Here is a 23,296-nt window from a genome sequence, read left to right on the forward strand (position 1 = left end):
TTCTCCTTTGTTTTGCCATTTTTTGAAGTACCCATAGGGGTGCAGACAGAATGGGAATTTCACTTTTTATAAATTGCGTCCTTTCACGTTTACTTTTGCGCCGACATTTATGGCTACTTTTTTTTTGTCTTAACTAACAATTTGCTTACCAACAGCGGTAACATTGATCATGAAGAAAAGTTTTAAAATTATGGAGAGAAAAAATGGCCAAGGCGGTAATGGCGGGGAAATAACTTATAGTCAAAGGTATACCGGAATGGTATGCACACGCATATACACATAGTCATATAATTCTTCATTTTGAAAAAAGAAAAAAAAGAAGACTCGTTAATCAGAAGCAGCAGGTTAAACGTCACCATAATGTCCATCATACAACCATGAAGTCGAACTGGCGGGGTTCACTTTGCCAGACCGGTGGGTCGCTGTGTCCAAACGTACGTGCCACATCCTAGCAGTCGTAATATAAGTAGTAATCGTACGGAGTGATCTTCCTTTTGTAGGCCGCTATCTCGTCCCTCTTGAATTTTATATACTCCTGAATGACTTCCTGCGTTGGGAAAAAAGGGGACGAATAAAAAAAGGGGCAAACAGACGATTTAAACAAACGGGTAGGCATCAGCGGAACTACACATGCCGACGAGACGCACCTCCGTGAAGATTCCATCGCGCGTTAAGAAGGCGTGGTCCTTCTCCAGGGCATCCAAACTTTCCTCGAGAGAAAAACATATACTCTCGGGTTCCTTGCAAGTGAAGAAGTCAACAAATTCCGGGTTCTTCTTCACATCATGAATGGTCTCGTATCCCTCCAGTGCATGTGTAAGAGTTTTGAAATTTTGTGTGTTCTCAACGTAATTAGAAAAAATGCTGGAAATAAAAAAGTTGTTATCTTTACTCTCGAATGGCACCAGTGGTTGTTCCTTCGTTTTGATACCATCATATCCTGCCAGGATGATGGCGGCCAAGACTAAGTGAGGCGAGTTGGCATAATCCGGCAGTCTGAACTCAATTCGCTTTTCATTGGGGTTGTCGTAATTAATCATGCACAACCTAATAACTGCATTTCTGGAGCCAAAGGAATAAAAGAGCTTCTGGCAAGTTTCAAATCCTGGGACTAACCTTTTATACGAATTGACAGTGGAATTACAAAAGGCTTGTAACGCTTTTGCATGTCTAATAATTCCATTCATAAAATAGAAGGCCTCTTTGGAAAGGAAAAAGGTAGACGCATCATCAGCAAAGAATATATTTTTGTTGTTCTTCCAGAGGGAAATGTTACAATGTAGGCCACTTCCATTGTCACTTGCTAGAGGTTTCGGCATGAAGGTAGCCGTTCTGTTGAAATTATGCACGACACTTTTTATAACTTGCTTAGTGATGATTAAATTATCTGCATTTTTAACAGCATCAAAATATTTTAAGGATATTTCGTGTTGGCTAGTCGAAACTTCATGGTGATATTTCTGCACGTGGATATTCAGGCTGTTAAGGATTCTACAAATTTGAAGCTTGATCATGTTGGAAGTATCATATGGGTCTGTGGCAAAATAGCCGCATTTTTTTTTCACCTTCTTGCTGTCATCATTTGCTGGTACGTTGGCAGCGCATGTGGGGCTGCCTGCAGTACCATGATCTGCATTACCTGCGAAAGAGTAACCATTGAGACAATTTTTACAGGAAAAGGACTCCTTGTCGTAGACCTTCAAATAGCTGTCGTAATCGTCAAGGCTAAAATTCACCTTGTCGAAAATGAAAAACTCAATTTCGTTCCCTATATATACTGTGTCCGCTATATTTGCCTTCTTGACAAAATTGCATGTCTTCTTCAAAATGGTTCGAGGACATTTGTAGTAGTCAAACCCGTTATACCTCTTAATGTCGCACAATACATTTAGCATGTTCCTTCCGTCACATTTTTCAATGAAGCATGTGGACACGTCCACCTTTATGTAGAAGTCGCTGACCTCTGCATCCGAGCATAGCTTTATGGAAGACCCGTCAAAGGGGAAGCCGTTCTCCAACTTGGCCAGGGAAATTTCCGGCACGTAGAAGAAGCACTTGAAGAACCCCCCCAGCAGGTTGCTAAGGATGCAGGCCAATATTTCCACGTCATTCTTCTCGTCCTGTATGAAGTCGAACAGCTCAGCTGCGCTGGAGAACTGCAGGGGTTCTTCTCGTGGGGGGGCAAAGGGGGAATAAAGTGAGACAAATGTGGGGTATATGTGTGGGTAATCATACGCATAATATGGTACTTAATAGAAGTTATGCAATTTTTTTTTTTTTTTTTTTTTTTTTTTCCTTACTCATTTTAGAATAGTTAGTCATCTTCAATATGGGAGATTTAATCTTACGCAAATTCGCTTATAGGTCTGCCTTTTCCACAAATGGGATGCAACCCTCCCTTTGGTGTAACCCCTCGTGGTGAGTGTTCGTTCTGGGGCGGTCCTCTACCTCTGCTTGAGCAAGAACCCCCCGATCGGTATTTTGGCCTTATATGTGTATTTCACCAAACTGGCAACTCCCACGGGAGTGTGTAAGCAGCACGTGGAGTGTAAAAAATCGACAAAAAATTGACAAATTGTGAACAGAATAACGCAGATTGTTACCAACTTATTGCCAAATGGGAGATAAAAATATTCCCGTATCTTTGAAAAAAATATCCTCTGAAGTGTTTATGTTCCAGGGGGAGAAAAAAGTACCTCAAAAAAACTCGGCGGAAATTTTGCATGTGAAAGAGAAGCCCCGCCCGTCAAGGGAAAATGTGCAGCAGGGCAGAGTCACCGGGTGAGGCAAACTAGGGGAAATACACATCCTGCAAATACACACTCCGACAAATACACACTCCGACAAATACACACTCCTGCAAATACGCACCCACTCGGGGCATACGTTCACGTTCGATTCGGAGCCCATATATTTACACTCTGCAAGTGGAAGATAAAATCTATCAATTTTTGAATTTCCCACTTTTTAGGGGTAAGCAGAAAATGGGATGGCATCACCAAAAATGTAGCTCCTGATCCATACTCTCCGCAAAGGGCTGAATCTTTAAGTGGCCTCATATTTGTAGTGCAAAACGGGTTCATATAAAGGTGCACAGCTTGGAGGAACGAAAACAAAACGGATAAGAGGAGCCACACCCCAAAGTAAATGATCCAACGTTTTATGTGAAAGTCGCAACGATGTTCCCCTGCTTTGTGGGGAAATTCTACTAACCCCTTAGCAAAAAAAGAAAAAATTTATTTTAGCTTTTTCCTTCATAACGCAGCAGCAACAAGGAGCGCATAGTATTCGTGGTGGCAAAACAGTACCATATTAAATGCAACTCTTTTTGAACGAACGAAACGCATGTACACCTCAGACGTGATGTGGATTACGAAGCGGGAGTTGGCCTGCTGTGCCAAGTTATGCACCCCGTTCTTGTGCGCATCCATTTTAGTGAGATCCTTTTCCTCACCGTAATGGTAGTCGCTCCATCATGGTTGCACGTGTTCCTGTTAGATAACCATAAACGTGGACACCCCCTTACGGAATGAATGCGTCACTACCCATCTGGTTGATTGGTACTGCGTCGCAATTTTTCAGGTGAAACAGGACATGAGTTGGTGCGTTCGATTGGTTCAGGACCGGTGGGAAAAAAAAGGATGGTTAGGCGGCCGTGTCTCGGCGGCGAATCACTCAGTGGGGTGTAGTACAACTGGGTTCAATACAATAAAGAACAGCTCAGGGACCGCTATAGCGATGGTCTCTTACGTACATATGCGTGGGAATATAAGACACGTTATCAATATATGCAGATGCAGTTGCTCGTGGGGACGGGCAGGAGAAGTGATACCACTGCGAATGACCCCGTTGCGAAGGAAGTAATCTTATTACTCCTAAACAGTAGCGGGTCCACAACAGGGTCCTCCTCCCATTCGTCTACCCACCCCCGCATGCCTACGCGCAACGGTACAGGTACTATCCTCAGTTGGGCAGTTACTTGTTCGACAAGGCCAACACACCTGGAAGCTCCTTCCCTTCTAGTAGCTCAAGGGAAGCCCCTCCACCGGTGGACACGTGGCTAATTTCGCTCTTCTTCTGTTGTTGTTCTACTAGAGAAGCCGTATCTCCTCCACCGACGATGGTTATGGCCCCCTTCTTCGTAGCTTCAATAACCAATTTTAGGCACTCAATACTACCCTTGGCAAAATTGGGCATCTCAAATACCCCCTGAGGTCCATTCCAAATAATCGTTTTGGAGCTTAAAATGACGTCTTTATAATTTTCGATACTTTTAGGTCCAGCATCAAGTCCCATCCAGTGGTCTTCAATACCTTCCTTCTCCGTGACAATTTTCGTGTTCGCATTATTGTCAAATTTGTCAGCTACTTTAAAATCTACAGGGAGGTAAATTTGTACATTTTTCGCTTTTGCCTTCTCCATAATTTCATTCACAATTTTGCTACCAGCTTCATCAAAAAGGGAATCTCCAATTTTCATATTATTCAAGACGTATTTAAAAGTGTAAGCCATTCCACCACCAATTATCATTCTATCCACTTTGTCTAGAAGATTTTTTATTAGCTGAATTTTGTCTGATACTTTTGCTCCACCTAAAATGGCTAGTAGAGGTCTCTGTGGATTTTCCAAAGCTTTACTAAAATACTCCAATTCTTTTTTCATCAAAAAACCAGATGCTTTTACATTCAATTTTATTCCAACCATACTGCTATGCGCTCGGTGAGCTGTTCCAAAAGCGTCATTAATAAAAATGTCTCCTAATTTGGTTAACTGACTTTGGAACTTTTCTACGTCTTCTTTATTTGCCTTTATTTTATTTCCAGCTGCATCTACTCCTTTTCCTTCTTCTTCCACATGGAATCTTAGATTTTCAAGCAGAATGACTGAATTGTCTTTGGCTTGGTTTATCTGTTTCTCTACGTCATCCCCTACACAGTCGTTTAGGAAAAGCACTTCCTCCCCGAGTAACTGCTTCAACGTTTCTGCAACGGGCTTTAAGGTGTACTTCAAATTCTTCGTTCCGTCGGGCCTTCCGCAATGAGAAATGAGGATAATCTTAGACGCTCCTTCCTTCTTCAAATGGTGAATAGTCGGCAGGGTTGCCGTTATTCTGTTCGTGTCCTTTATTATTCCATTTTCAATTGGTACGTTGAAATCTACGCGCACCAGCACCTTCTTCCCCTTGATGTCCTTCACGTCGGTGATGCTTAGCTTGTTTCCCAACATTGTTCAGTCTGCGGGGGGGAAGAACGTCGTGTAGATGTCACCCAAAAGAGGATAGAGTTCGCTTTACTCATGACATAGTTCATCTGGGGGGGGAAAACTCCTCCTCGCGAGCGCAACCCCCCAGCAAAGCGAACTGTGCTTACCTTGCGTAGATTTAATATTTCCTCTGATAAATTATTGCTATATTTGAATATGCCGCAAAAACAGTGCGTACGAAATGTTTCGCAAAAGAATGTATTACTCAGTGGTACTAATACTTCTATATAACCTTGGCGTTATCCAAAAATGGGCGTCGAGAAAAAGTCACTTCTGCTTTGTTTGCAAAAATAAGAAAAATATTTTTTTTGCTTGTACCTTTTCAAGGTTAATTTTGCTGAATGGGATAAATATTTTTCCTTTTTATTAAATTGAAAATGAAAAATTGACGCTATTTTTTTTGCGCTCTGATGTAGGCGACGTTTGCCATGTGGAGAGTGGCACATGCTTTTTTCTCGCTGCCACGGATGGTACCGCACGGGCATACACAAAAAGAAAGGAAAGAACCCCCCCAAAATACCCAACCCAATTACCTCCCTATGCGTATTCCTGCGCTAAATGCAAAAATAAGTGCACAGCGTCGACGAGCCAGCCACCCCACCGTGCCGACACGCATTTTATGCAGCCATGTGGCACGCACTATGTAGCGTGTCCCCCTCTCTGCTAAATAAATGCACCATAGGAGAAGGAACACCATATAGAAGCCACTTCCATTTTATTGCCCCCTCCAATGCACAAGTGGATTGTGCCAAGCATAGCTAATCAAAGGGAGCCACCATCAGGGGTACGAACAGTGGTGGGTTACACTTCCTTAAAAAAAAAAGAAAAAAAAAAACGGTCATCATTTGGATGCGCCTGAGGGAGGGAGCGCATGGTGGGGAGCTAAGAACTCCTCTATAGTACACCATAGTTCATTTTACTATACGTTATACTGTACGTGCTTCTTACATTCGCCCCGCGCTAGGTGGCAAGAAGCCTAGGCACCCATTCGCAAGTACAGCTATACATATATGAAGGGCTCAAAAAAAAAAAAAAAAAAAAAAGGAAACTCCCTGATTCTTTTTTTTTCCTCTTGCGGTAAGTGAAAGAATAGAGTAATAAAAAAAAAAAAAAAAAAAGAATCCCGGATGTCTAAAGTTTGTATTCCACATGGACGTTGTGCTGTTCCTTCAGGTAGTAGCTGTATAGGCAAAAGAGGTGGTGAGTAATAAATGGGGCAAAATATTTGCACAAAAAAGAAGGCGAAGAAATGTACGGCTCTCCGCGTTGCCCACTTGCTCACATTATTTCCTCCCTGATTGTTTTCGCAAAGGCCAAATGGGCACCCCTTCCATGGGCGTAGAAAAGATGGATGTGCCTTTATCGTACACACTGAGGGATGGACTTACCAAATTGGCCTGGCCACGCTCATAAACTTAAGGAGCATTTCGTTGTACTCCTCCGTCTCATCACTCTTTATAGTGACGGCGCCACCGGCCCCGATGGAGATCTGCCAAGGGGGGATCAGAAAAAAAAAAAAAAAAAAAAAAAAAAAAAAATATATTCATTTGAATGTCAAACTGGTCACAGTAAAATGGTGTGTGCAGTTTTGGACACTTATTCACGCCTATCGCCTTACCACGTTGTTCTGCGCCACGGCCGTTCGAATGACGATGTTAAGGATAAAATTGCCCTGCACGGAGATGAACCCAATGGAACCGGAGTAAACGCCCCGGGGGGCCTTTTCGATGCTGCACGGGGTGGGGGGAAAGTGTGCTGTGGTGTGGCCGGGAACGGGGTGAAAATATAGAGACACAAACTCGCAATGTACGATATGCGACACTTGCACAACCGCTTTATTGTTCAACCGCACCTTTGCAAAAGCGAGATAGATATGGGCTTGGGCGCGCCCGTCATGGAACCGCCTGGAAAAACATTGACAATGGCATCCGCAAAGCTTTTTCCAGAGGGAAGCTTTCCACGTATTTCGGAAACCATTTGGTGGAGATAAGCGTAGCTTTCAATGTGAAACAATTGGCTGACCCGAACGGTATCCGTTTGGCAAATCCTGTGAAAGTCGTTGGTGGTGAGATCTACAATCATAAGATTTTCGGCTCTGTCTTTTTTACTATTGAGCAGTTGCTCTTTCATTTTTGCATCCTCTTCATCTGTTTTTCCTCTCCTTATGGTTCCTTTGATTGGTTTGCTAAAGAGGATGTCCTCCTTATCCTTTCGTAGGAATTCCTCCGGACTGAAACACATGACTGTGAATTCCAGTTGTGCATCAATCACGGGGTTGGTACTTACTTCAGGGGGTACTGACTCAGGGTGGAGTTCTCTCCAGTAGTGAATGTAACAACTGTAGGAAACTTTATTAACATCCCTTATGTGCAGGTACATGTTTAGAAAATCTACAGAGGGTGCATTACCATCCGACACGGAATAATACCCCCGAAATTGGGTCGTTAAGCAAAGTTCGTACGAATGCCCCTTTTCAATGTACTCTTTGCACCGTTTTACATTCTCCATATATTCGTCTTTACCTACCAGCGGAGAAAAAACAATTTTGTTCTCATTTGCTTTGTCCGTGTTTGGTAACTGCTCATGGGGTGGGGAACACTCCGGGGGGATGCACACAGAGGGAACCTTATCATGCTGATAGTTTTCCCGTTTTGTCTGAACAATTCTCACAATCTTTTGGATGGATCTGTCATTCCATCTGGCATTGTACTGAAGTATGTCCTGCACATCTTGGCCGCTCCACAACGGGGGGGAGTGTCCCAACGGAGACTTCAAATAGGCCTCCTCCGGTTCGACAGAAATTAAGTAAATATTATTACTGACCAAATCGAGAGAGATAAAATTCTGAGGGAAAATAAAAAGAGAAATAGGGATAGAATTCTTCGAGTCCCTACCCTCGGCATGATTTTTCCACTTTTTTTTATACAAAAATTTCATCGTCTCGTAATTATATTCGTATGTGAAGAAGCCAAAGTAGCCCCAAAGGCAGGAGTCCTTATGCTTCACGAATTGGTCTTCTTCGATTGCCCCTTTGGGAAGGTAACCTTCGTAGGGATAACCATCAGGGGGGGGTCGCCCTCCTCCTTCTTCTTCTTCCTCCCATGTGGAGCAATTTGCTACGTTTTCACCACCGTTTGTTCTTCCCCCACTGAAGGTGCCATCCCACTTATCCATTTTTATCTCTTCCAACTGGATGTTATAGTTATCCTTAAACAGATTTATCCTATCTCTCATGTGATGAACCAGACAGTTGTTCGGATCCTCACTGTAGTGCCTAACTCGATACGATTCGCCGATTGTCTCTTTCCCCAACTGAAGTATTGTGCCCTTCATTTGGTGCTCTTCCCCCTCCTCTGCGTAGTAATATTCTAACAGTTCGCTTAAACGCCCTTTCGCATTTCCCATGTAGGTAAATCTGCAGTTGTTATTTAAGTGATTCGTATCGGTGCGGCTGCTCTCCGTGTTGGAACCTCCATCGTGTTGGATCCCCCCCTTGGAGTAGCATCCCCCCCGAGGGGCATCCAGAACTTCCCCGTTGCTGTCCAGCCAAAAGGACACATCTTTTGGGTCATAACAAATGGCTTTAAAAATGGCATGCGAGAAATTACGCAAGTTGTGCACCCCTGAGAGTTTTACAAGTTTTATTTTCCACGCTTTCTGTGTCGGTCCATTTGCAGCATGTTCCAAAGTAGCTTCCCCCTGCAGGGGTTTACTCCACAGTTGGTGCTCCGCATAGTTCACAGTGGCTTGTATGCCCCTACGTCTACCCCCTCGTTTGAGTGTAATTTTTTTAAAATTTTCAAAAAAGATTTCGCTGAAGTCACTTTCGATGGACTCCGGGTGATACTGCACAGTGTAGTATGGTAGATCTTTATGTTGCGTGCCCATAACTATGAACTCATTTCCACAAAGAGAGTAGCAAGTAATCCTCAACGGATCACTCACCTTTTTGCTAACCTTTAGGGAGTTGTAACAGGTCGCTTTGAACCCGTCTTTTACATTTTCAAACAAATCGCTAGCTACATTTTGGTACTTGCATATATTAATTATATTCGTATCCCCATGAAACATGTTTTTTACTTTTTTTATTTTACACCCATAGAGGTGGCAAATTAATTGGTGCCCAAAGCATATGCCCAGGATGGGAATGTCTATCTTCCTCTCCAGTAACCCTGCTATTAGGTCGTTTTTACTGCTTTCCCCCGTTTGAGGGTTCCCATACCCTGGGGAGATTACTACATTGTCCACTTGGTGATAATATTTGCTCACAAAATCTTCAATGGTTATCTCACCCGGGTGCACCACTATCGGTTCTGCACCGTTCACCTTGCGCAGGTAGTGCACGATGTTGTAGGAGTAAGAGTCGAAGAAGTCGATGAAGAGACTCACCACGCGTTGCTCCATGTGGTATACCTTTCGGACGCAAGAAGAAGATGGAACGAAGCTTCCCCTGTGTTAGACGTGGCCACTAGGGGAAAAACACACAAATGGGCAAGAACCCAACTTAGCAAAGGGGGGCAAGCAGCGCTTCCACAGACGCATGGTTTTCACGTTTTAACTGGGAGGTAACCCCTCAAGCGCGAGTTACCCTTTGCGAAATTAAGAAGCAAAACGGCATGTACTCCTCCAGCTAGCTAAACAAAGTTAAGGCAACGCGGAAAAAAAAAAAAAAAAAAAAGAACGACTACGCCTGTGCATGATAAAACCCTACATCTGCACCCCTCCTTCGTGAACCATTTAAACATTCACATTTTCGTATTTACTCCTTTCACATAAGGACGCCTGGGGGCACCAATCTGTAAGCAGGGCGGGAAGGAAGTTACAGAGAAAGAGGGGAGCAACTGAAGAACCCGCTGTACACCTCTCCACAAGTACAACCCCTGCAGTGATGTGCGCATCATTTCCATGTAGGACGTCGATTATGGTTTGCCCCTTTCGTGACTCCCCACATTAGGCCCTCAAAATGCACCTTTAAAATTTTCATATAGGGACTCTATTTCCTCCAGGTTGTATAGCAGGGAAGGGGTTCCCTTCTTCAGCTTTTCATACTCTGTGCTCCACTTCTTCCCGCGCAGCACCTGCCGACGTGGTGGGGGAAGCAGTTATGAAAGAGAGGAGGTCAGTCAGGTGGTTAGCGAACTTATACACTGAGGTAACTTGTGCAGACCAGCCAGGCGGCCGAACCGCGTCACCACTGAACATTACGATGTTCCTAAATTTGCAGTTCCCCTTGTTGGCCAACAGTCCAAACGCGCCCTGTGGAAAGGTGTTAGGGTGCCATGAATGAGAGGGGATAGTCCCCCATTTTTTCTCCCCGAATCGGTTCCGCAGATGAACGACAAACATGCACACATCAGAAGTAGGGAGAAAATATCATCCCTTAAATGGCACTGTCAATGGGTAAGAGATCCGAACCGGGCGCTACACCCATATGATCACATCCCCTCTCAGACGCACCTGCTTAGCTGTGCTGTACTCCGACTCGTCTTCGCTTTTCCTGAGATAATCAACGGACAGGTCACCGTACTTCCCCGCCTTAACTTTTATGTCCTTTATCACTTCTTGCGCAAATAGGACGTACCACTCGTCGTTCTTAATCTTCAGTTCTTTGAATTCTAAGTAGGGAATAGGAAAAGGGGGGGAGACGAGGTGCATATATATGTTTCCCCCTATATATGTGCACCGAGAAGGAATAATAAGAAAGGACACCTTCTAGATATACCGAAGAGGAGTCACCTCCACACGTATGCATAACTGCACAATAGCACATGTGTACACTTTTCCTACCCTTGAGAACCAACAATTCGCCCTCCCTAACTCGAACGAGCTTTAAAACTTTGTTGTCTATTAGTAGCCCCCAGTAGTTGCGCTCCCCGACGATGCGAAAAATTAACCCGCACGATTGCGCGTCGTTCATTTGGACCTCCACTTGGGCTATGGTTTTCTGAAACAGGTGTGCGCGTAAGTCAGCGTATGTTTTTGTGAACATGGCAAAGGAAAGTGAGACGCTCCAAGGAAGTGCACCTTGTCCTGCCCACCTTGCAGAAGAAGTCCCTCTTGATTAGGGACGTCCGGGTGCTCATCCTGCAGTCATTATCATTAGCGCAATTGTGAGGAAAAAAAAAAAATTCATAAGTGGGCTTATTAAGGGGGAATGAACCCCCCATAGTCACTTTTATGCGACTACGTCGGTGTGTGCGCAGTTGGGGAGGAGTAACCTGTTGTCTAGCCATCCAAAGGGAAAGGGATGGTTCTAAAGGGGAGATGAAATTCTTTTATTAGTAGGCGCAAAAATGGGTGGAGACCTCCCCTCATCTGCCCACATATGCACACACAAACATACGCATAATGTAGACACGTCGCGTTGGGGATTATATTCATTACTGATTCTCTGCAGCTGTCCTTCCCCTTGTACTCTATTACTGCCTTCTCATTGTCGATCTGCCAGTTGTCCGTTTGGAGCCATTGGCTATCTGGGGGGGAAAAGGCCGTTTATATGTGCATCTGTTGCATTTGTTTATAAGCTGCACGTATACAGGTGGGTCCTGCTATGACACACATATCGTGTGCATTGTTTTGTGAAGTCCTTTACTCAGATCGACTGGGTCGTAAGTTGGCTTCAAGAAATATTCGCGACATCTTGGGGGAGAGTCAAAGTGTGTTCGGAAATGACATAGGGGTGTTAATTTTTGGCATTTTTCTTTTGTTCCGTTTATTTTTTCTATAATATTTTGGCTTTGGCTAAGGTAGACACTTCTCTACTGTAGCGCGTTTCTCGGATGTTCCTCTTTTGTACACCTACCCACCTAGTTAAACAAAAAAAAAAAAAACATGGAAGCATGAACATGCAGGGGCGACTCAGTTTTGACTCAGTCGGGTGAGAAGAACTGGCACTTTTTGTCACGTGTCGAAGTGGCTGTTTCTTCTTTTCCTTTTTTTACGGTAATCCAAATGCTTTTTAAAATATTTGGGCGTTTCGGATGGATATATTCTGCGGGGGAGGAAGGCAGGGGAACACGAAAGGGAAGACATCATGATTTCCGACCAGATTGTTAAGATTCAAGCGGTCTCCATAAGTGGGTGTACTTCCCCGTCTCTGCCTCATCATCAGGGGTCCCTTTTTTGTGCGCTCCCCCTTAAATAGGCAACGCTTTCTTCCTACGTACACGTTGGTTAACCAAGTCAGGACGTTAATTTTACTCTGGACGAATCTGCTCTGCAGATGTTCGTATCCTCCATTGGGCACTTTACATTTTGCAACATGGGACAAACAGAACAATGCAAAGTGGAGAAGCAGACCCCGTCTCCCCATCCCTGCGGTTTTGTATTTATTTGGAATTTTTGAGGGAACGGCAAACAACGCAGTCGCGACCTTAGGACAAATTGACAAAGCTGAGGGGGAAAGAGAGCAGACAAAATGGGAACCAAAAATTGAGCAGACAAACGGAGGCAAGTTAGACCGGTAAATGTAGCGCTTCCTCACTAAGCGGTAAATCGTGTTACCGGAACTTTGGGGTAACTGTAAATAATTATCCACCCAAGAGGTGCTCTATCGTGAGGTGATAATCTGCCTGGCCTTCGATGAAGCGAAAAAAAAAAAAAGGAAAAAGAAAAAGGAAAAGGAAAAATCTAGTGTATGTACAGAACGGTGCCTAACAATGGGGCCCTTTTTTTTGGAGACTGGCTATCATTTAACCACAGACAACAAGGGCTCCCCTATACCGGTGCTGCGTATCCACGAGCTTCTTACGCGCCCATTTATACACTCATTTATGTGCTTATTTATGCGCTCACTTGCGCGCCTATTTATGAGTTCATTTACGTGCCATTTCTGCGATTACTCATGAGCCTACATGCACGTCGGGCGAGTCGCATTCTCCCCGATGCGCGTAGACCCATGCACATACCTACACACAAACACGCACACACATACGCATATAAACGCGCAACTCTAAGTGAACACTAATTGGTAAAAAAAAAAAAAATAAAATAATATAAAGAGGGGGAGGGGGAAATGGTGAAGGTGAAAAGGGGGAAAGTGAAAGTTACAAAAAATACAACAACATATGCTGGTGCTACAATTGTTACTAGCACAAATGTTATTACATTTTTAGGCAGTACAACGAAAACAAAAACATAAGAGAGTCATTTTCTTTTTTTCTTTTCTTTCCTTATGGGTGGAAACACGTATGTACATGTACATTCACATACATACGTACATACGCGCATGTGTTAATTAAAGGTGAAGGGGTATATAAAAAAAAGAAAAAAAAAAAAGGGGTGCAAAATGAAACGATGTTTGCTTAAGAGTACATGTGCTGAATTCTGTTTGGACGAATATAGATAGAGGTACGCATGGGTAACGTTGTTTGGCAGTACACACAAGCGCACTTCTGCCGTTCACACGTACAAATACAAACGCGCAGTACACACGCGGGAAGTACCATATTTGCACCAGCCAATATGCCAATTCAGCTGCGGCGGGGAAATAGCTGCAACTTCCAATCTTATTAATTACAAAAGGAGATAAATGGAAAAGACCAAAAGTTGGAAAATACACGCGCAACTGATGCTGTTCAGCATGTTTCTGTCTTCGCTTGTTTATGGGTGTCTAAATGGATAACCGTAATTAAAGGGTTTACTTCTGCACGGACAACTCCGTAATTTTTTTTTTTTTTTTTTTTTTTTTTTTATTCTGTTGCGTGGGGAGGGTAAAAAAGGGGTCCCCATCATAGGGGTGTCTGTCTCTCTCCCCCGCTGGTCTTCCCCTCCGAAGTGACCCACAAGAAACTCAATTTTTGAGCACGTTCTTCTCATGGGTGAGGTCCTTTATCTTCTCCCAGGTGAACGAATTATCACTCCTTCCAAAGTGACCATAGGCAGACGTATTGGAAAAAATGGGTTCCTTTAACTTTAACTCCTCTATGATGAATCCAGGTCTCAAGTCAAAGTTGCGTAAAATAATTTGCTCCAAGTCGTAGTCAGTGTATCCTGTGCTGGCTGTTCCATACGAATTGACATTCAGCGAAATAGGGTTAGCAATACCAATGGAGTAGGATGCCTGTACTAGGACCCTCCTACAGAATTTATTTGCAACCAAGGACTTTGCAATATAACGTAAGTAATATGCAGCTGAGCGATCCACTTTGGATGGGTCCTTTCCAGAGAAGGCACCGCCTCCATGAGCACCCCAACCGCCATACGTATCACAAATAATTTTCCTTCCAGTTAACCCTGCATCTGCTGCTGGTCCTCCAAGTACGAATTTCCCTGATGGGTTCAAATAGTATAGAGTTTCCTCATCGAGCATCTTCTCAGGAATGACATATTTCACTACATTCTCTATCAGGTCAGACTTCAATTGCTCATATTTTACATTTTCTGCATGCTGTGTGGAAATCAGAATAGTATGTACACGTAACGGTTCCATGTGTCCACCAAAGTTTCCTTTATTCTTATACTCTATTGTTATTTGTGTCTTTCCATCTGGTCCTAAATAGGGAAGGATACCTAACTTCCTCACTTCTGTTAATCGTTTTCCTAATAACGTAGCGTAGTGATGAGTCAATGGCATATAATTTTCTGCTTCATCAGTTGCATAGCCAAACATAATTCCTTGATCTCCAGCACCTATCAATTCTGGCTTCTTATTTTCGTGTACACATTGAGCAATATCGGGGGATTGTTCATCGATATATATTTTTATGTCTGCTGTTTTGTAGTCTAGTCCTTTGCTTTCATCGTCATATCCTATGTGCTTTAAAACGTCTCTCGCTACCTTGTCATAATCAACTCTAGCTTTGGTTGTTATTTCTCCAAGAATAAAAATGAAGTTTTTCTTCGCGCATACTTCGCAGGCTACTTTGCTCTCTGGGTCTTCCCTCAGGCAGGCATCTAAAATGGCGTCCGAAATTTGGTCGCAGACTTTGTCTGGGTGTCCCTCATTCACCGACTCGGACGTGAACAGGAAGTTTCCCCGCTTAATTTTGAGGTGATTCATTTTGCTGAAGTGGTAAGCGGTCGTTTGCAGGTTAACGCTGCTTATGGATGATGAAGGCTGCTTGTTGATACTAAAAACAGCTTATTGATGCTCGTAGGGATCGCTCTAACGTGCGTGCGCGCCTATGTTGGAACACGTGCCCAATGACAATAGGTGGAAGGATTCCGGTAACCCAGATAAGGGAGCCTTTCTCAATGCAACACAAAAGGGAAAAAGCAAAGTGGGAGTAAAAAAAACAAAAAAAAAATCCACAGATCGCAAACAAATTGATGCTCAAATGTACAAACTGTTGTGCGTAATAACTACTCGTACGCTGAAAAAAAAAAGCGAAAAAAAAATTTCCCTTCTCGTTCGGAAGGAGAGAACTGCTGATCTGCTTGTTTCGGCTCGTTCGTTTTCCTAATAAGGATTTTTCCTTATTTGGTTGTGCCGTAAAAATCTTGTATTTTTTCTTTTTTTTTTCTCGTGCGTATAAAATTTGTACACGTACTTATGGCTACATAAATGCATACGCAAGGGAGCGACCTCTACGTTTTAATTTTAATTCTTTCGAACATATGGGGTTGGTTCGTTTGTTTGCTTGTTCGTTAGCTTGTTTATTAGCTTCTTGCTTCGCTTCGCTTTTCGCTCTTTTTATTTCCGCAATGCCCACAACAATCATACGTTGCCGCTCGAAAATGGGAAAATAAAAAACTGCAGGAAGTGACAGAAATATCGCCTAAGCGTTTGGAAAAAATGGAACGCTGAAACGATGAAAACGATGAAACGATGAAACGATAAAAACGATGTATTGATAACACGATGGAACAATCGCCTAAACGACTGATGGCATAATCGAATGCTGGAACAATGGAAGATGTTTTGCAAAACAATGCGTGAAAAAAACAATTTGGTGAATTAAATTTTTACGCGTTTAGCATTTCTCCTGGAGTTTTGCGAACATATAAAAGTTTGTGCGCTCTTTTTATTTTTTTTTATATTATTTTTTTATATTATTTTTTTATATTTTTTTTATATTTTTCCTTTATTTTTTTATTTTACTTTTTGCCGTGAACGGGAACCGACGTTATATGCGGCACAAGGAAAAGAAGTGCTATGAGAAAATTTGCATTTTTTTCCCCACCCACTCTGCATGCGCAATTTACAAAGTGGATTTAATATAGCACGTTTGGATGTACTTTTGTGTGTTTTTTTTTTTTTTTTCTATGGGTATTTCGTTTGGTATGATCCGCCGTTCGTTCGAATGACCAGTCCAGTGGTCAGTTGAGCGGTTATCTCCATGTGGGTCATTACACCTCGGGGCTGATCTGAGTGGCCGACCCGTTGGCCCAATTCGCCTTTTTGCTTTTTACGGTTTTTCCCCTCAGAGGATGCGCATTTTTTCCCGCTAAGCGGCTACTGGCTGGTGAGGGGAAGTTATCACACGCAGGGCTGCAGGACAGGAAAGTGTTAAAGGTGCGGAAAAGAATGCTCGGTCTGTCATATCTACGCGCAACACGCAGACGGTTCAACCACGGGGAATTCACGAATGGTGAGGGCACCCTCCATATTTTCCACTACATTTTCTCACCTCCCGGCAGCGGTATGCAGTATCCAGCTTAGAATTAAGGGTACAATATAGGGTCTCCTTTACAAGGACAAGTGTCAAGTGGGATGCGTATACGCAGGTGCTGCTGGGGTGACGCATGGTGAATCATTGTTCGCAGAGCGTATATACGTAAGTAGCGTAGTAGTGAATAGGAGGGCGAGTCTAACGGTGCAAGTGGAAGGGAAATGATGAGAATTCCCATACCTGCGGTGGGGAATACCTTCGTATATACACCTTTGTCCCTTCAAAGTACATTTGCTCTGCAAATCCCCCCTGTTCCGTGTGCAAACGCCCCAAAAAATTGGGACGCGCAAGGGGAATCGCTTTTCCTTGGGGGTTCTCCCTTAAGGCGCTTAGATGAGGATCACAAGGAGAGCGACCAAGGAGGGGGGAGGGCAACCAATTCTATCGTATCACCGCTAGTGCGCGCCGACAGGTACGCCCCTTTAGGAGATTCCCCTTTTGCACCCCCATTTATCTGTTTTCAGTTTTTCTTCCCGCGCGCCAGATGTGTTGAGTTTTAGGGAGGTAAATTCCATTGTCCATATGCGTGTGGCGATTTACATCCGTTATATACGCTACGTTCTAACCACACAGGGAGGGCCAGACCCCCGCACCCTATGTATATATATCCCCCTTATGTTGTGTCAAAATGTAAGGTGAACGTGTTCGCTCTACCTTCACTGCACGGAGCAGGGGAAGAAAGTGAGGCCTTCCCAAAATGACAAACGTTGGGAACGCAAACATGTCGGTCATTATGCAGCGGTTATCGTAACGCCCTTTTTACAGCTTACTTCTTTGCGCATAACTTAAAAAAAAAAAAAAACTTTTTCGAATTTATCTTAAGTTCGCTAAGTTTGCAGCATCTTGTAAATCGTACGTGTGAAAACGGGTTGAGAAAATAAAAAAAAGGAAAAAAGAAAAAAAGAAAAGAGAAAAAACTCATGTAAAAAAAAACAAATTTGCGAAATTGCAAAGGGTGGGAAAGAGGTTACTTCCGATTTAGACCAGTTGGATTTACTTATCCTTTTTTTCCATTTCGTCAAACAGTTTTTCGCACAGGGAGAGGGCTATGGGGAAGGAAAAAATTAAGACACGCAAATTAATGTCCAAATGGGCACATGAGCAAACGATAAAATGCGTGAACAGACAAATGAACAGACAAGCAACCACAGAACGAAACATATCAAAACGATCACCGATTAACACATGCGACATACGTTTAGTCGTTTTTTTTTTTTTTTTGTTTCCTGCGCTTGCATCCCAGGGGAAGGTTCGCCTTGCGTTGGGTCGTATTTCCCCATTTCTCACTTACTTGGATATTTAAATTTTTCCAACTTATAGTCTTCGTTATTTTTGATGGACTTTTTTACAAACTCCAGTACGTGCATGTCGAAGGCGTTTAGCAGGTCCTGTTCCAAAAGGGGGGGAAAAAAAAGAGCGTAATGTAACAGTTTGAATGTGTACAAAAATGGGCGTCCAGACACCCTCTGGGAGAACAAAATGGGAAAATTAAATGAAAAAATAATTTGTTCTGCTATTCTTTTTTTTTTTTTTACATCCGATAGTTCCAGGTTGACGTCCATGTTTATGGTGCTCATGTTCCTTTTCCAGCTGCGAGATGGGCGACGTGGAGAAATGTATGCAAGTTTGTCCATGTAAACAAGTGTATGCAAGATTGTCGGTGTGAATAAGCGTGTGCAAGTTTGTCAACGTGTAGAAGTTCGTGCAAACTTACAGGAATGGCAACAAATTGCTGAAGGATATTTGATCTTTGGATGAGCCGTTGCCAATGTAGGCGTTGCTTAACGGGCGCTTGTTTCTGCAAATTTTAATCATCTGCGGGGGAAAAAAAAAAAAAAAAAAAAAAAAAATATTTCTTAACCGCTCCACTTTCAGTTAAAGCAAACGCGGAAAAAACGCTAAAAATAGTTTTGTTACCTGTCCGGAGAATATCTGAGTATTTTCCACCCACGTTTTATATCTGTTCTTCACTTCCTCTGGCATTCCTTCAAACTGTTATTGATGAGGGGGAAATAAAAACATGTGGAGGCACTCACATAAGCGGACAATTAGTTTTGTATATCCTCAAAAAATACATGCACTGTCATATTACCTTATCTCGAGGGGGCTCCGCCTGCGCGCTGCCGCCTCCTCCGGCCATTTGATTTTGCACACAATTTAAAATGTTCGAAAAGTTCATGCTAGGCATTGGGGGGGGGGTATTGTTCACGACAGGGGTTTTCCTAATGTCCGTGACGGGGGAGTTATCCGTCCTGCTGCTTGCTGTGTTTTTTATGTCACCGCTTTGTGGTACTATTTGTTGTGTTGCCTTTTCGCCCTGTGGAGTAGTATGCTTATCGGTTGGTTTTTCCTTCTGAGGGATGCTGCTAGGAAGGATGCCTTCCCCCTTGTCGGTATGTTTTCCATCCTTATCTTCTCCCTTAGGGTGATCCATCACGTTGGTGTCCTCCTTGTCCTTTCCATCGTCTGACACGTCATACATATCATCCATGTTGCTGTCACAGGAGGCGAAGTTACTATTGGTTGCATTTAGGGCATCTCCTTTTGCTTCATCTTCCTGTTGTGCGCTTTTTGGGTGACTTCCATTACTGGCCATTTTTCCGTTTTCTTTCTCCTCATTTTTGTTCTTAACTAGATTGTTGAAGATGTGGTTGAGGGGGCCACCATGTCCTGCATTTCCTGCGGTTAAGGGGGGTGGGATCATTTTGGGTGAAGGTTAACCAAACGGGGGAAGCAACTCCGCCGAAAGTGGCACTAACGCGGGTTGTGTATATGTACGTAGCGGGTGGGGGCGCATTATCCATTTTACCTGCTCCACTATTGCTGCTGCTTTCGTTTGGGTCTCCGCTGCTGTAGCCCTTGAAGGAGTGGCCGTCCTTAAGTACCTTCTTCACGGCGTAGGGTTTGGAAGCATCTCTGCCTTTCCTTTGACCCTCTTTCTCATCGATCCTTTCCTTATGGCCGGGGTAGAGCAGCGACTTGTTACCCTGTCCGGGGAAGTTCGAAAAGGGGTTGTTGGAGTGGCCATTCGGGGTATTGTTCAAATGGTTGGAAACATTATTGGGGGTACCATTCCACTGTGCAAACTGCCCAGACTGCCCAAACTGCCTAAACCTGCTACTCATTTTTTTCTCGCCATGTGGATTAGCATTGCCTACTTTGTCTCCTTTGCCTACTCGGTTGCTACTCACACCATCTTCCTTCATTTGCGAACATTCACCATTGTTACTCCTCTCCTTATGGTTAGCAAATTCCTTTCTCAACAACATATTTTTGTTTCCCTTAACTGTATTAAGGTAGTTCTTATAGTAGTCTTCAAATTCCTGTTGCAGGTTTGTTCTGTTTGTACTATTCCTCAGGTCATTATAAGGTAGAGGGTAATAATTATCTGTGACGTTGTGTAGGTAAGACGAGTTATCATTGTTAAAGGCGTCCATGTTTGCGCTTCCGTAGTTGCCATTAGGGAAGAAGTCGTTTTGAAAGAACCTACTGCTTCTATTCGAGTGAGCATTTCTTCCGTTATTTGAATAGTAAAGATTTCTTAGCTCTCTCAGAAATTCATGATTCAGTGGATCAGAATACCTGTAGTGTCTTCTTCCATAATTGTTGCAGTAAAAGTTGTCATAAAAAACGAAGAAGAAGTTGGATAGTCGGGAAAATACTACAGAGGCCAGCGATAGAATTATACTAATCCTAGAAAAAGACGACATGGAAATATCGTTGTTCATAAAATTGGAGTGATTGAATTGGATAATTATACTGTTTATTATATTGTTTATGTGAACAAAAAGATAGAAGAAGACAAAAATGGAGTTTGTGTTGTTGTAGGAATTGATGTAGGCGGATAAGTCTGGTCTTCGATATCCTGTTTCTTCTTCTAGGAGGACCAACAATTGTTCTATTACTCTCCATGGGATATTTACTTCCATGTTTTTGTGCTCCGAATCGTTTGCATCGTTTAAACATTTCAGGTCACTTCTTCCTAATGCACTATTTCGTCGGTCGCTTGACATTTGTATCGACCTCACATTTGCCGATATGGAATTGTTATCCGATAGGAGGGCACCCTCTTCTTCATTAATGGCCACCCTGGAATTCGTCCTCATGGAGTCATTTCTGACTATCTCGTTGTTCCTTTCTATGTCGCTCAGGGGCACTATGTTCGCGTAGGAACCTCTGCCTGGATAGTTGTGCTCGTCCATCGGTCCGCCTGCGGGGAGAACAGGGTTGCATCGATTGTAGCGGTGGTGGCGATTGCACAGGTGGTGGCGATTACAAAGGTGGTGACGATTGTGGAGGTGATACTTTTCTCTTCCACCACGTTGACCGCTACGGCTACTCCCACTCGACGGGGGGGTTGTGCCCTTACCTGCGCCGTTCGTCTTCAAGTTGCTGCCCGGAAGATCCACCAAATTGTCCTGCACGCCGACATTCCCAAACAGAGCCTTGCTGCTGCTGTACGCCTTCTTCCTCCTCTCCTTCTGCTTCATCAAATCATCAACAATGTTTTGGTTATGGTTGTGATTGTTAGCGCCGTTTGCATTTTCGTTGGTGTCACTCAGGTCGTCTCTGCCATACTTGAGGCTGTTCCTGCTTTCTCTGTAGAACGGCCCACCGACAGGCGTTCTCCCCCCGTTATCTACTAAAAACGGTGAATACGCCCCTCCTAACCGCATGTCGTTTCTTCCTTTGAAAACCTGATTGAAGTGATTATTTATCCTGGCGTGGCTAATGCTGTTGGGGTGGTACATATAATTCCGGTGGTACAAAAAATTGGGGTCGAAAAGGTACCTCTTCTTTTTCCTCTTTTTCTTTTCTTTTTCCCTCCTTCGGTGCTTTTTCTCCTTCTTGGCTAGTTCATCAGAGTCATCATCGCATTCCTCGTCGTCACCCTCCTGTTCATCTTCCGTGGAGGACCCCGACGAAGAGCTACTCGAATAGTAGCCTTTCTTCTTCTTATGCTTATTTTTGAGTTTCTTCTTTTTGCTATACTTTTTCAACTTAAGTGCCTTTTTCCTTTCCTCCTCATCCTTCATGGTCGTGTTGACTGACAGGAGGGACGACCCGGACTGGCTGCTACTGGAGGAGGAGCTGTCATCCTTACTCGAATGACTAAAATGGTACTTGCCATTTTTCTTAATCTTATTCGATACCTTCATATCCTTATTGTAATTTTTTCTCTTCTTTTTTAATTTCTTCATTTTTTTTTGTTGCTCCTTTGTGTAGTCTTCCTCGTTTCCATTGGCATTGGTGTGGCTATTATCCGATGAGGATTCTCCTTTGCCCTCTCCTGCGTGGACCCCTCCACCACCATCACCTCCTTTAGTACCACTTCGGCTTTGGTTCTTACCGTCTGTCCCCGTTTCCATGCACCGTTTCACGTTCACCGGATCGCTCTTCTGATCATTCGCCCCGTTGTTCACGTAGCTCTGACCGGCAAATTCGCTCGCGTTGGGGTTTATGCCGGTGGTCCTCATCGCTGCGGTAAAAATGTTCTCTCCGTTCCCCATGGCGCTTCCAAGTCCAGTTCCAAGCCCAGTTCCGAGGCCGCTTCCCATGCCGCCCCCTAGACCAGTTCCTGTCCCTGTCCCTGCCCCCGTCGCATTCGCAGCCGCAGTGGCAGCCGCCGTCGCCGCACCATAAATAATGTTCGGGTTAATATTTACCTGACTCATTATGTCATTTAGCAGGGAGCAAATATTTGTCTGGCCCATCAGGTCTCCATCCATGTTGTCATTTCTTGTTAATCTCATGTGGGTAAAGTAGAGCGGGGTGGAGGAGGCTCCCATGTTAGGGTTGGCGCTATTATTGGGCATATTAGACGCGGTTCCTCCATTTGGGGTGTTACCACTGCTGCTATTTAAGGGGACATTCGAGCTGAAGTTTATATGCAGGGGGTCCGCCATTACGCTCCCGTCGTTGCTCCTAAATATGTTTGCACTTGCACTTGCATTAGCATTGGTATTCGTATTTGTCTGGTCGGTCTTCCCATTCATAGCGTTCCCATTTTCGTCATTCGGGTTGGCAGGGTTTTCCTTTTTCCTCAGCACCAAATGAATGATATGATCATTTTGTATGTTATAATCTGCAACACTTTTTTCGTTCGATAGGCACTGCCCTTGGTAGATCAACCGGATGTCCTGCTTGTCTACGCTTTTCCTTTCGGCAATGAGGTTTTTTATTTCCTCTGCGCTGGTGTCTCCTTTTACGCTCAGTTCAAATTCCTCGTTGTCGATGGTTTTTATTTTTATTTTTATGTTACCTTCTTCCTCCATCTTGCCGCGTCATGCACGAATATACGTATGTATATATTTGTGTGTATATTAGTACGTCTGTTCGGGGCGGACGCGTCAGCAGTTAGGGAAAATAAAAAAAAAAAAAAAAAAAAAGAAAGGGAGTCGTAGCGAAGCGAGGCGTGTAGA

The 23,296-nt window shown here is 43.7% G+C and overlaps 5 protein-coding genes across 5 annotated transcripts; all 5 read right to left on the minus strand.

Moving 5' to 3' along the window:
• Positions 1–373: 373 nt before the first annotated feature.
• Positions 374–2,322, minus strand: PCOAH_00016940 (Phosphoglycerate kinase; the record flags this gene model as incomplete). Its single annotated transcript, XM_020058503.1, has 3 exons — positions 374–547; positions 648–2,167; positions 2,301–2,322. The coding sequence occupies 3 exons, from the start codon at positions 2,320–2,322 to the stop codon at positions 449–451; spliced, it is 1,641 nt and encodes a 546-aa protein (XP_019913953.1).
• A 1,656-nt stretch (positions 2,323–3,978) lies between these two features.
• On the minus strand, positions 3,979–5,542 carry PCOAH_00016950 (Phosphoglycerate kinase; the record flags this gene model as incomplete). The annotated part of the gene is made up of 2 exons (XM_020058504.1): positions 3,979–5,190; positions 5,370–5,542. A coding segment is annotated over one exon (726 nt), but the record flags the coding sequence as incomplete, so codon positions are not given.
• An 851-nt stretch (positions 5,543–6,393) lies between these two features.
• Positions 6,394–13,107, minus strand: PCOAH_00016960 (Para-aminobenzoic acid synthetase; the record flags this gene model as incomplete). Its single annotated transcript, XM_020058505.1, has 17 exons — positions 6,394–6,442; positions 6,651–6,751; positions 6,881–6,992; positions 7,115–9,675; positions 10,006–10,058; positions 10,232–10,340; positions 10,468–10,518; positions 10,720–10,877; positions 11,050–11,206; positions 11,301–11,346; positions 11,481–11,515; positions 11,647–11,735; positions 11,855–11,901; positions 12,167–12,253; positions 12,429–12,654; positions 12,800–12,838; positions 13,104–13,107. 17 exons carry the CDS (start codon positions 13,105–13,107, stop codon positions 6,394–6,396), a joined length of 3,924 nt encoding a protein of 1,307 aa, XP_019914128.1.
• Positions 13,108–14,053: 946 nt separating this feature from the next.
• On the minus strand, positions 14,054–15,262 carry PCOAH_00016970 (S-adenosylmethionine synthase; the record flags this gene model as incomplete). Its single annotated transcript, XM_020058506.1, has 1 exon — positions 14,054–15,262. The coding sequence occupies one exon, from the start codon at positions 15,260–15,262 to the stop codon at positions 14,054–14,056; it is 1,209 nt and encodes a 402-aa protein (XP_019914236.1).
• A 2,605-nt stretch (positions 15,263–17,867) lies between these two features.
• On the minus strand, positions 17,868–23,149 carry PCOAH_00016980 (Uncharacterized protein; the record flags this gene model as incomplete). The annotated part of the gene is made up of 8 exons (XM_020058507.1): positions 17,868–17,920; positions 18,166–18,262; positions 18,410–18,464; positions 18,589–18,689; positions 18,792–18,866; positions 18,967–19,553; positions 19,684–21,084; positions 21,244–23,149. The coding sequence occupies 8 exons, from the start codon at positions 23,147–23,149 to the stop codon at positions 17,868–17,870; spliced, it is 4,275 nt and encodes a 1,424-aa protein (XP_019914294.1).
• Between the last annotated feature and the right edge of the window lie 147 nt (positions 23,150–23,296).

Source organism: Plasmodium coatneyi, chromosome 7 (genome assembly GCF_001680005.1).
Source record: "Plasmodium coatneyi strain Hackeri chromosome 7, complete sequence".
Taxonomy (NCBI): Eukaryota; Apicomplexa; class Aconoidasida; order Haemosporida; family Plasmodiidae; genus Plasmodium; species Plasmodium coatneyi.